The sequence below is a fragment of the Antechinus flavipes genome, chromosome 4 (genome assembly GCF_016432865.1).
Source record: "Antechinus flavipes isolate AdamAnt ecotype Samford, QLD, Australia chromosome 4, AdamAnt_v2, whole genome shotgun sequence".
In the NCBI taxonomy this organism is placed as follows: domain Eukaryota; kingdom Metazoa; phylum Chordata; class Mammalia; order Dasyuromorphia; family Dasyuridae; genus Antechinus; species Antechinus flavipes.
Genome location: NC_067401.1, coordinates 306,808,183 through 306,826,212, shown reverse-complemented (window position 1 = coordinate 306,826,212; position 18,030 = coordinate 306,808,183). Strand labels below are relative to the sequence as shown.

The 18,030-nt window shown below is 36.0% G+C and overlaps 1 protein-coding gene across 2 annotated transcripts in view; it reads right to left on the bottom strand.

Annotated features, from left to right (window-relative positions):
* RNF217 (ring finger protein 217) overlaps positions 1-11,896 on the bottom strand; it is a 155,088-nt gene extending 143,192 nt beyond the window's left edge. For both annotated transcript variants that reach the window (XM_051997684.1, XM_051997683.1), the window contains exon 1: positions 10,617-11,896. In XM_051997684.1, coding sequence (XP_051853644.1) covers positions 10,617-11,450 — 834 coding nt within the window. In that variant the 5' untranslated portion in view covers positions 11,451-11,896. The remainder of the gene's footprint in view (positions 1-10,616) is intronic.
* Positions 11,897-18,030: the final 6,134 nt, after the last annotated feature.

The following is an 18,030-nucleotide window of genomic DNA, read 5'->3' as shown; positions in this document are numbered from 1 at the left end:
AGTACTGGAAATGAAATAGCATAAAGTAAAATGCTGAAAACTATAACAAGCAACTATAACTTACTTTATCTTCCTATTTTAGATTATTAAGTAACTAAAGGGCAGGGGCTATGTTTGTTTAGCTTGTTCTGTACCCTGAGCAAGTAAGTGAATTGTAAATACTTTTTGGTGAGGGTAATAAGTATCTGAGGAAATAGGGGGAAAATCAATAGCACAAAAGGGAAGCAACTTGCTACACAGCATATAATTAACCCATGGACCTTATGGTGGCAAGATATTATTAAAGTAAATAGATTAGAAAGGTTTAGAAAGGGATTAGCCACTTATACGAATAAGCCCAGAATCTAGAGTTACAGGAGCCAATAAAAAGGCTATCTACTCTTTTGCTTCATGAATTCTGATCTTCAACTAGAACCAGGAAAAGATTTCTCACTCCATCATATTACACTGTTACATAATCAAATAATTAACTATTCAAGTAGCAACTATGTTTCCCTCAATCAAAGGCTCCTACCATCTGGTAGCTTCATTTTTTTTATTTGAAAGTCCCTGGTTACTTTGGCCTTGATATTTTACTTTTGTAATGATTGTGAATATATACAATCATTTAATTTAACAAAAATACTGTTTCTCCTATGTATAGACTAATCTGTAGGAGATAGAAATATGCAATAGAATCTACTTTCAACAAGATTATAATTGATTTAAGAGATGAAGGAAAAGCATACAAATAACTAGAAAAAAGAGAGAGAGGGGAATGTAGAAGACAAAGAGATTTCAACAAATAATGGAATAGGAATGAGAAATTAATAAGGAGGGAATACACTGTAAGCATGGGAAATGGTATGTGCACAGAGTTTGAATAGCAGGAGAAGAAGGTAGAGTCTGGAACATATTTAAGTGAAGTGAAGAAGTGTGAACTAAGGTTGCAAAAGACAGATCAAAGCCAATTTGCAGAAGGTCTTGAAAACCAGGACAAGGAATGTATAGTTTATTTAGTAGACGATGAAGAAACATCAAAAGTTTTAGGAGTAGAAGACTAGCTTTATCAGAGTTGTACATTAGAAAGAATATTAGATTTGGGAAAATCAGTTAGAAAAGATATTACAATTGTCTGTTCAAGGAAAAATGAGGACTTGAATTAGGGTTATTTTATTATAGAAGTAGAAATGAGAAGACTTTTTGATAGATAGTATAACTATAGAATCAATAGGATTTCACATCATCTTGGACAAGTTAAGTAAGGAAAATATTTCTAATGATATGTGCCTATAGTGATTGAAGAAATAATGCCATCAACAGAAATAAGTGAGAAGAAAGATTAGATTGGGGAAAATAAAACATGATGATGTTAACATCAATTTTATTAAACAATTCATATTTTCCATAAAATGAAATATATATTCTGAAATTATATAGAGATAATGAAAAAGTGGGGCAATAGGTATAAAAACTGGATATTTTAAAAAAGCAAATGAAAAATATAAGTATGCTTTGAAGCTGATGGCAAGAATGGTAAAGAGCTGAAATGACTTGAAGATTTTTTTGTCACAGTGAAAGTATCCTCTCTAAATAATAAAAATTTCAAAGTAAAGGATGGTGGAATTGCTGAAACAATATGCTACTAGTTATAAATGTCTAGCATGCTGCAATCAAACAATTTACAAAAGAAAATATTTCCTTTCCTGTAAGCAGTTTCAATGTAAATCTTGCTTAAAATTGAACGAATCATTATGAAATGATTCAAAAACAGACTAAATGGACTCACCAAAATGAATAATGCTACAGGACCATGATGTATTAATAAAAATCATTTTAATTATTATTACATATTATATATTATATAGTGGACAGACATTATTACATATTACATATTATATAGTGGAGAGAAAAGATTTCTTGGAGTCAGAGGACTGCAACCCATAATCCCCCATGAATGTTAGAAATTATTCATGGCATCTTGAGAAGTTCTCTTAATCTCTCTGAGCCTGTTTCACCTCTTATAAAGTAGGAATAATCAAGACACAAATGACAGGTCTTCTTATGAAGTCCACAGAAAAGTCATGTCAAAAATCAGACTAAAATAGTCTACTACTATCTATTTATTATCACCTAGATACTTATGTAAAGGAAAAATTATAGTCTTAGAGAGTTGCCACTGTAAGATTAAATGACTTGCCAAGGCCATATAGTCATTCTATGTCATAGGAAGCACTGAATCCAGGTCTTTCTAGTTCTAAGGCTTCTTTCTGTATACTCTACAATATTGATTCTTGATCAATAACAAATTAGTCTCTGTATCATTAGCCATCAACTTGGAAGCCACATAGAAGCAGCTTCAAAGGATAAAAAACATATAGGATCCAGATTATGACAATCATTCATTGAGACAGCAGATGAGTTGGGCCTAAAACAGAATAAAAACAAGGGATCAAGCTGGATCACTTGGGAAACTATTGCACTTTGAATCATATCAAACTACCGTACTAAAAATGACAAAAGATTGTGGAACAGAGGAAAGAGAACAGAATTTTGAATCAGAAGACCTGATTTGAATCCTAAATAAGTTAATAATAGCTAACAAAAGCTTATTAAATACTATCATATGTCAGCAATTATGCTGAGTGTTGGGAATCAATAACATTTGTTAAGTATCTATTATGGCCCAGTTTAGAATCTAATGTAGGGAGACAGCAAGAGGATAAATATTTTAGGGGATGCAAAAGGAAATAAAAAAGTGGACCATATTATATTCTCTATGACAATCTGCATACAAGGTATTAGCATCATTATGGAAAAGAAAATGGAATATTCATATAGCAAGAGACTAGACAGCAACTTCAGTTCTAAAAAGGGGTATCTATCAAATGTTAATAGAATCAGAGAAAGGCATCTAATAAACTGCAGATAAGATGTTGAGAGTAATAAGTAATCCTTCCCTGGGCCTACAAGGAAAGCAAAGGAATGTGTCCATTTCCCTTCAAAAAGAAACAGCCAAAGTTTGTTCTCCCTTTTTGATCAGAAGGTTTTGTCCTGCAGAGCTAAATCAGAAAGATCAAGCTGGTCCTTAGTTTAAATAGAAAGAAAAGTTGCCTAGAAAAATAATATTTTATTTCCTACACCAAAAGGATAAATCTGTTCCTGACACAGAAATACTATAATTTTACTCTGAAATAAAATTTTTCATCCTACTATCTTTATTTTTTTGTACTTGTGGATTAAAGAAAGTATTTTTAAATTCCAGACCAAGTGCTAACTCAGAAAATAAGTAAAAAGAAAACTTAAAAGATATAACTCAAAAGCTCAAGTGAAAGGGCCTCTCATCCCATACATTTTTACTAATACTATTATAATTGTCATTTTTGGTCTATTTGTTTAAAAAAAATCCAATTACTTTTAAAGTACATAGTTCTTAATGGTTATGGGATTCATTTTTAAAAGATAAAACCTGATTCAAGAATTATTTGGTTATATAGGAAGAAAACAGCTAACTTGAGTGTATTTGATAACCATAAAAACCAACAATTGTTCAATTTTTTCAATTGCTATCAAAAGTCACCTTGTTTTTCTCCAGAATGATCTAAAACAAACCTGTCCCAAATCAAAGTATTGGCAAGAAACACAAGTTCTTTAAAACAAACTACTACAGATAATTTCTATTTGTTCTGTATTAATGTAAGTCATATTTTAAAATAGTATATCTCAATGACTACCTCATTTGACTGCTGTTGTTTGTTTTGTTTTTACCCAACTGTTGATTATATTAGTATGTATACACATTTTATATTATTCCAGCTAAATAGTCCAAGGCCTTACAGAGCTTGTGTCTGGCACTTCTACAGATTCCAAAAATGTATACCACAGCACCTTACACATAATAAATAATAATAAAGTTACTCAAGAAATGCTGATTGGCTAAAATGTTGTGTGTAAACATTGGTATGACACTTAATAAATAATGTATTTTAGAACTTCAATACATTTATTGCTTAATATAGCCTTTATAAAGTGATCTGTTTAGCAAATTTTGGTAAAACAAACTATGAAGGGCAGGTAAGTGGTGCAGTGGATAGAGCACCAGTCCTGAAGTCAGAAGGACCTGAGTTCAAATCTGACCTGAGACACTTAAAACACACAGCTGTGTGATCTTAGGCAAGTCACTTAACCCCAACTGCTTCAGGGAAAAAAAAAAAACTATTAGCATTAAGTTTGATGAATTTTATCTAGATATATTTTTATTTGCTACTGGAGAGAATCAGTGTGATATGGTAGAAAGAATATTGAGTTTAGGATTAAAAGAGCCTGCTTAGCTTTCCAGTCACTTTAGCAGTTTGACATTGAGCAAGCCACTGGACCTCTTCAGTAATCAGAGTTCTTTACACATAAAAGGAGATAGTTTAGATGACTTCTCAGCTTCCTTCTAATATCCAACAGATTCTAAGATCTAAATGGCTTTGACTTTCTAAAAACAAAATACACAAATATTCTCCTATCAAGTTTTAAAGAAATTTTCCAAACTTGACAAAAACAGCTACAAAAAATTCAGAAATGACAACTTATAAATGGAAGATACTAAGCATGCTGTTAAAACTGGCAATAATGTGGTCAAAGTAATAAAAATAGGCAGACTATCAGTATAAATACTGATCATATTTGCAAAGAAATATAAAAGAGGGCAAATATGAAAAAGTGAAAAACTTCTCAGACACATATACTCTAAAAGTCATTCTAGAATTAATTTTATATATATCATGCCTCCAACATAAGTATAATTTGAAAATAACTGACATAAAGGTTATTAACAAGCCTCCATGTAAAAATTTGCTTCAAACAGAGAAACAAACTTCTGCTTATCGAAGATCCTGAGATAGGGTTTGTTTGTCACTAATAGTTGAGAATATGGGTCACTCAGTGGACTCCAAGTTTGCCAGGTATTCTATGAATAAAACATCCAGAAATATTCCGACACAAGTTTCAAGGGGAAAAAAAGTCATATGTTCTCTCGACCTCTTTTATCTGTGATCTGTATTTCTCCTTTTTCATAACATAAACATAAAACATAAAAACAATCTAGTGTCTGGGGATATCTCAGAAACAACATAGCAGAATGGACATGGCATGGCAATGTTCAGAGAATCAAGAGACTACAAAATTGAAAAGTAAGGATAAACAAGTGACCTCAAATAGTCTAGTCCAACCTCCTTATTTTTCAAATCAGTAAAGTGATTTCCCAAAGGGATACAAGGTAGTATGATACTGAGCTGGAATTTAGACCCAGTTCTTCTGATTCCAAAATCAGGAATACTACGCTGCCTCACCTTTGTTCTAATTATGATTCTGCAACTAACTAGCTGTGTGACCTTCAGCAAATACTAAACTTTCTGAGTCTCAGTTTTCTCTGTATAAAAAAAAAAAAAGTCTGGACCATATCTGCAATATCAAAGTCAGTTTTCATTTTTGTTTTAAATGTGCTGCACTCATCTTTTTATACATGTATATTATTTTTAATTCTATCACAATTTGTGATAATATGTAATTACATATCCATGAGAATAAAGGGATCCATAATTGCAAGTCCACAGGAGATCCATATACTACAGGTTCCCTAAAGTATAAAATTATTATTTCTATTTATGAAGCAAATAAGTATCCCATTCCCAAGTTTAATTAAGTGAGGGCAGTTGGTCAAATGAAAGCAAATAAAAAGATGAGGGTGAAATGGAAGCTTTTTCTTCATAAATTCGTAAGGTGGAATTTGCAAACAAAAAAAAATTGACGATTATACTTCAATATAATCAGTTTTCTTTGTAATCCTATACATTTTGCCACACTTTAAAACACCTTCAGGAACCCATAAAAAATAGAGATTTATACAGTGTTTTAAGATTTGCAAAGTGTTTTAGAAATATCATCTCATTTAACTTCAAAACAGCTATTATCCCCATTTTAGAGATAAGCAAACTGAGGCAAATAGTGGTGACATGATTTGCCTAGGATCACAGAGCTTGATTAGAGGCTGGATTTAAACTTAAGTCTTCTGACTCCAGGTCAGTCACTCTATACATAGTGCTACCTAGGATGCATGTATGACACATATAAAGGTTCAGAACTTCAGTCTAAATCAACTTAACAATTCCAGATAATTGATAGGATAGACAAAAAAAATTACTCTTCAAGTAATGCCTTGTTTATCTAAGACAAGGGTTTCAACAGAGAATAGGAACAGTTTGGAAAAATTAAAATCATTACTCTTACTAAATTAAGGCTATTAAGTTCACAGAGAGAAAAAAAAGAGAAAAAAGGAAGAGGGGCATGAATAAAAACAAAAAGGATGAGAAAGAGGGTGAGATCAGTAGGGAATCATGAGAATGTAATACATAAATCATATTTATTTATGAGTAAATATGACTATGAAAGGGAAAGAAAGGCATATAGGATAAAACTTGAAAATTAGGGCAAAAAACCTCAAAAACTCAATTATGACCTTTCAGGCACTAATTGTCACTTTTCAAAGGGTCAAAGGACATTAGTTCAGAGTTGATGCCAGTTATATTTTATTTTTCATGATTTAGGGATATCAAAGCCACAATTATTATAGGAGTATATGAATTAACTTAAGTATGTTATGTGTGAATGAGATAGCTTTTAAAGTCTATGGTGACTTTAACATAATATAATAGTAGTACAGTATGTAGAAATAATATAAATACTGGCATAGTAGTATAGTATTTATAAATATTCTTGATGCCATAAAGCTTAAAATATATGTATCTAAATTACATTTTTATCCAAGTGGTATCTGGATGACCTTGCGATTAGTAATAGGGTATTCAAATTTTCAACTCTAGATTATTTATTCTAGTGTGTCTCCCTAGTAGTCATTTTTAGAAATAACTCTTCAGGAGCTGGTTTTGTTCACAATCTGTATAAGAAATGTGCTGTGTATTTCTTCTACTTACTACACAATTTTAGAAATTATAATTCATAGCCATCTGCCAATTCAAGGAAATTGACAGCTGAAAGGTAAAGGATACACTAGCAGCTGTTAGGCCAACTTTTAAAAGCTTTTCCAGCATTTCTCATTCTCTTCCTTCTTTACCCAAATGTCTTAGTAGTTCAAATTCTAAAATATATCACAGAATTTCCCCTTATCCCTAGCTAAGGAGAGTGATTTGGTACATCTTCTGAAACCATATTCCTTCATGTGAACTTTTGTCAATTATCATAACAAAAAGATTTTTCATTCCTTCATTGTGGACATTTCCTCCCCAGAAAAGAAGGTTGTCTTCATGAGTTCCTGTGACAAAAACATAAAATGAATCCCTCTACATCCAAACTTTTGGTTCCAAGCATTTCATAAGATAGTAGACACAGTCAGGCCCACACTACAAGAGTTTTTATGGCTTTGTTGGACTTGTTAGAACTTGAGCACTGTTGTCATAAACTTAAATAATGACCAATGAGATACAAGCAGTACAAAATGGTGAGAAGAAATTTTCAGAAATCTGAACATGTTAGTTAGCAATAATGAGTAGGTGAATAAATAAAAGTTTTTCCTTGCTAGATTTTATTTAAGATCTAATAAAAGTCTTCCAAGTTGAAGAATTCTTTCCTTAAAAGTGAAATCACAAAAGGATCTTGGACATTAAAGGCCCTCTTTACTGATGCCATTTCCAAATAATCACACATAGGCCAAAGAATGGATGAAGGTATCATTATTAAACATTCATATAAAATCCATTTAAACCAACTTCAGTTTTAGTATGACAGTCTTCTGTTACTCAGGTTCTTTGATTCACAATGTAATATCTACTAAAATACAAAAAATTGATTTATAATCTCCTTAATTCATCCTTTCAAAATACAATTCAAGAATTGTTTCCTAATTATACTGCCAAGAAATTTCTCTCTAAAGTCTCTTATTTAATGCATTCTCTCACTATGCTACACAGTTCTCTGAGATATTAACTGTGTTTTAAAAATTAAAAAAAAGCTCCATTAAACTTTAAATCATAAAGTGCTAATACTGAAACATAACCTAAACTGACATTGTTAAGAGTTGAAATGTTAAAAACAGCCAGCTTCTAGTCATTCATCACAGAATTCTGTAGGCTTTGGAACTAACAGAGTAAAACTAACATCCAAAAACAAAAACAAAAACCCAAGCCAATTTCTTTTAGGTTTGTAGGTCTCTTTTTAAAGACTTTGTTATATCCCTCAGGAAGGATGACGTTAATCTGATCAGACAATACTCCAATCAACATTAATTTATTTTTTAAAGTTTATGTAAAACATTTAATAGGTTCTCTATTATCTTTTCCTTCTACTAAAAATATTTTCATGTAATATATTGAGCATCTGGTCCAAAAGAAATAAAGAGCAAAATGACTGATGGTGACTAATTTGGAATCTTTTATATTCATTTTATAGATTGCTTAAAGGCCTACAAATTCAGGTTATAATCTTGCTGAAGCTCAGATGCAATGTAAGGCCTCAAAAGATGCAAAAACTCTAAATTTCATGGAAGTAAATACTAGACTTAGTATGTCTGCCAGTGGCTACTACTGTGTTTAATAAATATTTGTTGACTTGAGAGTTCTAAGCACTCAAAGAATGGGCAGGATGTAGATAATGAACACAAACACCAAACTATAGCAAGAAATTGGTGGCTGACTGCTGTAAATACTTCAAGTGAACTTAGAACTACTTTAGCTAAAATACTGCTCAATGCTAGATACCAGGAGAGAAAATAAATGAGAATTTTTATTTTTCAAAAACAACTGTTAATGTTCTACATGACTTGTTCTGCCTATCACTAAGCTAAAACAAACAAACAAAACAAAAAACCTGTCCCTAGAGGGGCAAGAACAGGTAAAAACAAAACAAAAAAAAATGTTCTTTTGAACCAATTCTGAATTTCCAGCAACATCAATATATAATCATAGAATTTTGGGTTGCTCAGGTAAACCTCATTTAAAAGTGACCTCAGAAAGTACTTTAAAGTATATTGACTCTGGGGGAGTCAATACCTAAATTCAAATCTTGCCATTACCATTTACTACCAGTATGACTTTTTTTGCAAGTTCAATTAATCTCCTGGTCTTCTGTTCATTATTTGTAAAATGAGAGGGTCAGACCAGATGACCTTTCAGCACTATGCAACTCTTCACTTATGATTCTATGATCTCATTTTTGCATGTAACAAACATAAAAGAAACGCCAGTTTTGTAAAATGAAAATGACTAGTAAGGAAGGTCTGAAAAATGCTATTAAAGTTCATAATCTCAATTTCTTATTAAATATGAAAAGTATAGATTAATTTAATTCCTATTATAACAGAGATAAGTTCTTTTATCTCCAATAGAAATCTGAAGCTACATTTGCAATTTTCCAGGAAATTCCATTTTTAATGGAATTTATACTTCAGCACTGCATTCAATTATTTTTGGATGACAAGCACCCATAGTGTTATGACACTTCCAAAAATTATTACTAGTGACATTATACTACAAGTAACTTATCCAACACTGATTATTATACTTTTTAGCTACCAAAAAACTTGAATTCCAAACCAGCTAACAAAATCTCACAAATATAAAAAGCAGACATTACTACTACCAAAAAAAAAAACCTCTTTCTGGATAAGCATAAAGAGAAATCAAAAATCCTTTGTACCAATTTGGTTAACCTTAAGTGCAGGCCAAATTATTATTTGGCTAACATTCCATTCCGCCTACCTAAAATTTCCTGTCTATTCAATTGGACACAGTAATATGAATGTTGCCATGTGACCATAAAAGGGTTTCCACATTTTATACAGAAGTAACTGCATGTGAATGGATAACTTCCCTCTGCAAAAGATTTGCAAATTCAAGTTGCAAGTAGATATATTGTTATGAATGAAAGTTAGTGATTAGTTTGTATGAAACTTTAAATTTTCTGACATAAAATCTAAAAAGCAGAATACACTGCAAAGTTTCCCCAATACAATCCAAAGTTAAGGATTTTGCTCGGGGGTAAAAACATACCCCCGAATATTTCTTTTTTAAAGAAAGATGTTCTCTTTGAATTCATCTTTAGTGAAAACACTGTATCCACTTTCCTTTAAAAAAACTATAAAATGAAAATGAAACAGTGAGCAAAGAATTGAATACATAATTTCAAATAGGGACAAAATGTAACTGGACAGTAAATTATAGATGAGGCTAAATGAGAAGTGATCAATTATGACTAGATATCATTGTCCTGAAACTTTAGTGTCCAGTCCTTAAAAGAAAATGAGAGCCCATTCATTTCACTCTTGCTTAAGAATGCCACCACTGTTTGAAGTATAGTTTAAGCCAACTGACAGTCAAATTTCCAGTAAAGCAAAGCCAAAACATATTAAAGAACTAAGATATAAGATCTGGACAGGCGTCACAGAAAGATTGTCTTATCATCATCCCTTCCCTCGGAGTAGAGGAGGACAAGGAGAAGAGGAGAGGGAGGGAAAAAATGGGGAGAGGAAGGGAAGAAAGAGAGAGCGGGACAGGACAGCAAAGAAAGAGAATCTTTTCCATGGTGGTGGGGGGGGGGTGAGGAAGCAAAAGTGGGGGACACGAATTTTTATCGGTTACCTGGGAGCTTAGGTAGCGCTTCAGACATTCCTCACACACAGCTTTCTTACAGCACGTCAGGGGCTTGATAGCTTTATCCTCCAGACACACCCGACAGCTCAACATAAGCAGGGGACTATAGGAGTCCCCCAACCCTCCCAGGCCCGAGTAGGGCGGCGCTTCGATCAGACTGGACACGGAAAAAGGCTCAGGAGCTAGGTATAGGTCGAGCTCTACACTGCTGCCGCCCCCGCCGCCGTCGAAGGCCGGAGGGTCTGATAGGGACGGCAAGTCGGGACTAGAGGAGGACATAGTAGAGCTAATAGAGGAGGTGGTGGAGGAAGGGACTGCGAGAGGCACCGGGGAGGCCAGAGGGTTTGGGGATGAAGGCTGCTCCCGGGTCGGGGCCTCTGGCAGGTCGTTTTCCACGCAGTACACTGTGCAGTAGATGTGTCTCTTGGCTGGAGGGTGGCGGCGCCGGCCAAGCACTTCCAAGACCAATCCGTCGTGGGGGCTGACTCTCTCTCCTAGCTCGGGGTCTGAAGACCCGTCCCATTCTCCCCTCGCCTGCCTTTCATCCGGCTGTTGCAAAGTTCGGGGATCTAGTGGCTCCGTAGATCTAGCTGCTGCGGGTTGCCCGCGCGCTTTCCTACTCCTTCCGTGCTCCGGAGAAGACCCGTCTCCGCCGCAGCCGCCGCCCGGGTCCGGGGAGGGGGTTCGGGGCCCCGCTGCCCCGTTGCCCTCCCCCCGCGGCGGCCGCGGCTCTGTCTGTTCATCGCCTGCATCTTCACCGCCTCCAGGGGGCCGCCTCTCCGCGGGACCCTCTGCATTCACCGTGCTCTGCTCCTCGCCCATAGCCGCCGGCTGCGGACGCCGCCGCAGCCCATCCAGCCGTCCAACCCCGCACCCAGCCCCGGCGGGCAGCTGGGGGCCACGGCTCAGCTCTGGTTGCTCTGGCCCCGCTTCTGCTTCCGGGTCCCTTCGGGGCTGGGCAGAGACGAGCTAGCTACCTCCTTTGCCACGAGCACGGGTAGCGTCAGAGGCCGGGGCCCCTGTTCGGGATGCGCCTCCTGGGGTGGGAAGGAGTGAGAGCCAGGGCGGCCGGCGGCGGCCCGGCCCGCGCCGCTCTGCGTCCGTCTCTCTCCGGCTGCCTCTGTTCAGCTGCCCGGGCTCCGCCTCCTCCTCCGCCTCGGGTGGCACTTAGGCGGCTGGCCGCTAGTTTAGGGACTGCCCGCATCCAGCCCCCGAGACAGCCTCTGGGCACAGTGAGCCCGGAGGCCGGGCGAGCCTCAGCCTAGGAGGACGCGAGGGGGCGGGGGCAGGGGCCGTGGCTGGAGCAGTCGATAGTCACTCCTGAGGCATAGTTCTGGCCCACTGCTGTCTCCCGGAGTTCCTCCCGAGGTGCATCCTAGCACCGAAGTGGGTGGCGGCGAAGGGGCTGTGCGAAGAGTAGAGGAGCCTGTAACCTGGAGGCGCAATCGGAACACGAGGAATCTCTGGGCCCCAATGAAGAGAGGCGGGGAGGAAATGAGACCTTCCGTCCTCCCCTAGAGCTTCACCTATAGTGCTCCGTTTCAGCCTGACCGCCCACTCCTAGTGTACACCTCCTCAAACACACACACACACACACACACACACACACACACACACACACACACGGCAGCACTTGTTCTCTGACACCCAGCTGCTCATTCCAGACACTTGAGAGTGACATCGTAGAAGCTACTATTTCCGTTAGTTATCAGTACAGCTTAGTATAACGCTAATAAATGTTTCTGAGCTTTTTCCTGGAAAAATGTTGATTACTAACTGACGCTTTTAGCCTGACTGGTGCCAGTTGGATAAATACAGTTTGGTGGTTAAAGGCAAAGGGAGAATTCCCCAAAGAGGAGATCCAGACAGAAGCAGCCAAAATAATTTCACTCAAAATTCTTCAAAAGATGTGACTAATTATCCATAGTCGTCTGGGTGTAGGAATGATGGCAATATGGATAATTGAAATTCACAGATGATCCAAAATCTGTTTCCTCCAAAACGACCACGTGTTACTTAAGGATATTAAAAAGTAATATACTTTATAAAATGAAATTTACCAAAAAGTAACGATGTTTATCTGATTATCTAATCTTTCTGAGTCTCCATTTCTTCCTCTACTCCGGAGATACCTACCTTAGAGCATTGTTGTGAGGATAAAAGATTATGTATGTAATATACTTTGCAGAAATTTAAAAGTGCTATATAAAAATGGACTATCATCTGATTTGGAATTCCTCTACTTCTGACATCTATCTCTTTGTTCATTCTGGTCTATACAGGTTTGTTTGCTTTTAAAGATTTCAAAATGACAAAAATGGACAGCAAATAATAAGTAAGGGATTTTGATAACAATCACATCCTCTAGTTTTTCAATCGGGTTGCATTATACATAATATCTACTATTACAATTGCTGAACATTTATTTATGATCATTCATTTAGACCTATGAAGGTAACAAGTCCATCAAGATTATCTAGGCTCCACCATCCCCATTTTATAGATGAGGAAACAGGTTGAGAGAGGGTGTAACTTATCCAGGGTTTGCCATGTAATAAGATGCAGAAGTGAGAGTTGAACTTAGGAACTCTGACAGTAGATCTATTCTCATTTAATGATATATAATATGTTGAGTTATTTTTACAGGGTGTCAGACCCCCAAACACTTGCCAGCTTTATTTCCTTAAAGGTATAGGGGAGACATTTTGGGGAAGCCAGTGATTGCTTTTTCATCTTAAAAAAGGAATTCAATTTGCAAGTGTGGAGATAAACATAAATGTGAAAATGTAAAAAAAGAAAAAAAATGAGTTAAATAAAAGAAAGGAATGAAGGAAAATAAGAAGGAAGGAAAGAAGGAAGGAAAGAAGGAAAGAAAGAAAGAAAGAAAGAAAGAAAGAAAGAAAGAAAGAAAGAAAGAAAGAAAGAAAGAAAGAAAGAAAGAAAGAGAGAGAGAGAGAAAAAGAAAGAAAGACTGGAGGGAGAGAGGGAGGGAGGACTGATTTATGAGAATATTGTCTTCTATTTGTGGTTTGTTTTTTTATTTTTTTTGAAAATGATGAAATTGTCTTCTAGCAAATGTGTCCAGTCATTCGCTGAACACCAAAAAGCAAACAAAAACCACATTGAAATTAAGAAATTTCAAATCATTAATCAGCAATTAAAAAAAATTATTAAGCCCTTACAGGAAATGCTATAGATACAAAGTAAAAAATGAAACCCCTTTGTTCTAGAGGAGTTTACATTCTAGTGATAAAGACAGTATTTACTTATATAGGTATATATGTAATACAAATCAAATATGAGGTAATTTTCTACTGCAAAGTGTAGAGCAACTAGGAGCAACAGGAAAGGCCTATGTATGTATGATTGAGATGAGTCATGAAGAAGCTTAGAGATTCCAGAAAGGAGAAGTATAGCAGGAAAGTACTACAAAAATAAGAACCAACCACTGTAAAATCACAGAAATGAGAGATAGCAAGTCACTTGGTCTAGCTGAACTATAGAAGATGGAAGGATGTAATGTGTAGATAGACTGGAAATACAGGAAATGACTAGGTAATAAAGAACATTAAAAGCCAAGCAGAAGAGTTGTTATTTGATCAAAGTTGTAAGAAAGCCAGTGCAGTTTATTGAGTAGCAGAGTAACATGATCAGATTCTATCTTTTAAAAGAAACTCTTTGGAAGTTATATGGAGGATAAACTAGACTAAGGAGACTGGACAGAGAAACCAATCAGAAAACAAAGTAGTACAGATAAGACTTCATGAAAACTTGATCTAAAATGTTGAAATATAAGAGAAAAAAAAGATAAGTTATATAAGTTGTGGAAGAGGGGGGAAATTGTTATTTAAAAGGATAGGGAAAATTCAGTATCAAAAATAACACCAAGTTTGAAGACCTGGTTGATTGAGAAAATACGGTGTCTTCAACAATAACAGGAAAGTTCAAAAGGAGAGGTGTGTGTGTGTGTGTGTGTGTGTGTGTGTGTGTGTATGTGTGTGTGAGAGAGAGAGAGAGAGAGAGAGAGAGAGAGAGAGAGAGAGAGAGAGAGAGAGAGAGAGAGAGAATAGTGAGTGTTTTGATGTAAATTTTGAGTTTTAGGTACTTTAAGGACATTCAATAGGAAATGGCTAACAAACAGTTGAAGATGCACAGCTCAAAAGAGAGAATAGAGCTGGTTATAGATTTGACAGAAATCAGCATTTTTGTTGTTTGTCCTTCATTCTCAAAGAGAACTATAATATTAGAAAAGTAATGTCATGACACGAAAATGAATTGGATTCAAGTGAGGGAGGGCTATGCAAAGTCACTAGCCTCATTCTCTCCTAAATCATTTGGTTCTAGTGGCAAGAAGACTTTCTTTTGGGAGGGTGGTTGGTTGGGAATAAAACATGAGTCAAGATCCTCAGCAGAAGAGGTAATATTTTGGAGAGTTTGGAGAGAGAAAATATGAAATAACTATTGTGGGGAATAAGATAGAATCAATAAGGGTAGAATGAAAAGATTGTTCCCTACAGTTGGAATAAATTGATATTAGATAAATTTCTAGTAGAACTATTTGTGTAACTTTTTCCAGGTACACATGAATAGAAATGGAGGAAAAAGAAGATTGAAATAACCCAAGTTGGACTTTGGAAAAATGTGAATATCAATAAAGCAAGGAATGAAAGAATTCAGGAATAATGGATAGTGTAGAGTTGACCTGGTTAATTAAGGGATAAATAGTGGGAAAGGAGAAGAATGTAGGCAGAGTAGGGGTTATTATAACTTGAAAAGAACAGAGGAGTGGCTAGTAACAGGGAGGATGAAGAATAAGATCAGGAATAGAAGGACAAAGTTAAAGATGGAATGATAAAAGAGAATGACCAGATAAAAGAAGTTTGAAGTTCTTGATCACAGAAATGGAAGACTTATAGGTGATAACTGGAACTTTTCCTGTGTGTTTCTGAGGTTAAGTGGAGATTTATTTGATGGAATTTGAACTGATGGAAGAACAGGAAGATGAAGTTGTTTGAGGGAACATCAAAATGTATATTAAAGTCCCTGAGCATGAGGGCAGTAATTGGGGAAAAGAAAAAGACTGAAAGCCAGGCATTGAACTCATTGAGGAAGGAGAAAGAACATCATGGGGGTCAATAGATAATGGGAACCAGGATCTGGACTGGGTGATAATTTTAGATTGTTGTTTGTTTTTTATTCTCAAAGAGGACCATTACATCAAGAAGATGATATCATGACTGGCAAGTGAATTGGATTTAAGAGAGGCAGAGGTGTGCAAAGTAGCCAACTTCACTCTCTCCTCCTGAGCCATCAGGTCCAGTGGCAAGATATAGATCAGGATGACTGGGGATGACCCTGGATATCATGAGAGATCTTGACCTTTTTAAGCTAAGGTCTTTCCCAGGTCTCAGTCTGTTTGAGGCAATGGCCACTCAGTGATTAATGCTAGGTAAAAAATGAGATAAAAAATGAGCTCCTTTAGTCAAAAAAAAAATCTGGAAAGACAAGACCCTCAGAGTTTCTGACCCAATAGAAATTTACATTCATTATTTATATTCATTCTGAGCCATGGGAACACTGACCAAGGAAGGCTTCAGCTGAGACTTAATGTTGGACAATTAGAGTCAAAGTGATTTAGGTTTAAGACATGATCCTTAAAAAAGAAATGTAGCTTGTAAACCAAAAAATATCTTGAAAGGTTTCAGTGATCAAAATTTATATTCCTTTGGTCAGAGCACCCAAAAGTAAGAGGATGATTCTCTATGTGGACAGAAGGAGAGGAGAGACAGAGAAGAGAGAGAAAGGGAGAAGAGGAGGGAAGGAAGTAGGGAGGGAAGGAAGGAAGGAAGGAAGGAAGGAAGGAAGAAGGAAGGAAGGAAGAAAGAAAGAAAGAAAAAGAAAGAAAGAAAGAAAGAAAGAAAGAAAGAAAGAAAGAAAGAAAGAAAGAAAGAAAGAAAGAAAGAAAGAAAGAAAGAAAGAAAAAAGAGTAGGTAGACAAGAAGGGAAGGAGGGAGGGGTGGAGGAAAGAAGGAAGGAAGGAAGAGATGGAGCTGTGTTGCCCAATTGAAACTGGCCAATTAATAGCTACTTCTACTTAGATTGTTTTTGGTCCTTCATTCTCAGAGTATCTTGACATTGGGAAGGTGATGTCATGACCTGCAAATGAATTAGATTTAAGTGAGACAATGTTGTACAAAGTCACCAGCTTTACTCCTCCTCAACTTGGAAGGTTATTTTGAGGATAAAGTGACATAATATTTTAAAGAAAGTACTTAGCACAGTACCTGGCAAATAGTAGTTAAATATAAATGCTTATTTCCTGCCTTTCCTTTCCCATAATCTATGCCTCCATTTTAGGGCAAAAGAAATAAGATTAAGGACAAATGGCACCCTAGGGATAGCAAGGAAACATGAATTACAATTTTATTCTTGTTAAAAAGAATATTTCAAATTTCAGACCCATCCCAAAGAGGAAGAGATTGCAAGCAAAAAGCTACCTGAGCTTTTTTCAGAGATTTGACAGTTAAAATTCATGTCCAAGTAGAGTTAGACTACATAAACTCTTAAACTCTGATTTGCTCTTTGGCCTGAAGCTCCTTAGTATTGGTAAGACACATCTTCAGAAGCAACAAAAGAAACTTTCAGGTTCCTATCACAGAATGAAAAGATCTTTTACTGGAAAACCAGGCAGCAAGAGGACTCTGTCTCTTGAACATAAGAGAACAACATTTTCCTCTTTCTGGTAATTGATAAATGCTCCAAACTAGGGAGTGATGATTTTCACTTTGATTGCAGATGAGCTTGGATAGAAAGAACCTCAAAGAAATGTTGATGAAAGATTTCAATAGCAATTGGATCTGAATGTAGTTATGAGGTTGGAGAGAGGATAATGTAGATTCCTGTTTGGGGATAACTTAGAGCATATAAGAGAAGGTACAAGTAATAAAGAAATGTTAGTGATATGATTCAAATTGAGACAGGTTTCAGTAAATGTCAAAAGATTCAAGAAGCATGGAAAAAATCCAAAATGAAGGGAAATTTATTGGTATTAGAGAGGGAAGTTTAAAAGAACTGGATATTGGGGTGGTGGGATTGCAGTAAATAAGGATGAGAGAGGGCTGGAGAAGAAGCTGATGTTAGGAAATAGGTTGAATATAAATGAGATTGAGAAAATAAGAGAAGGTGAGAGTTTGCTAACTATTGGTAATAAATCCATAAACAAAATAAATAAATTGAAGGAGCTCTACTACTAAAGAAGTCAGGGGAATAAAACATTCAGAGTCAAGGTTTATTCCTTTATTCCTAAACCAAAGACTTGCTGTTTTAGATTCCAAGCAGTTCATTCACATAAAGCTGTCTTCTGCTATTCTAGCCTCAATTTTACCTTTTTGAATTTGAATAT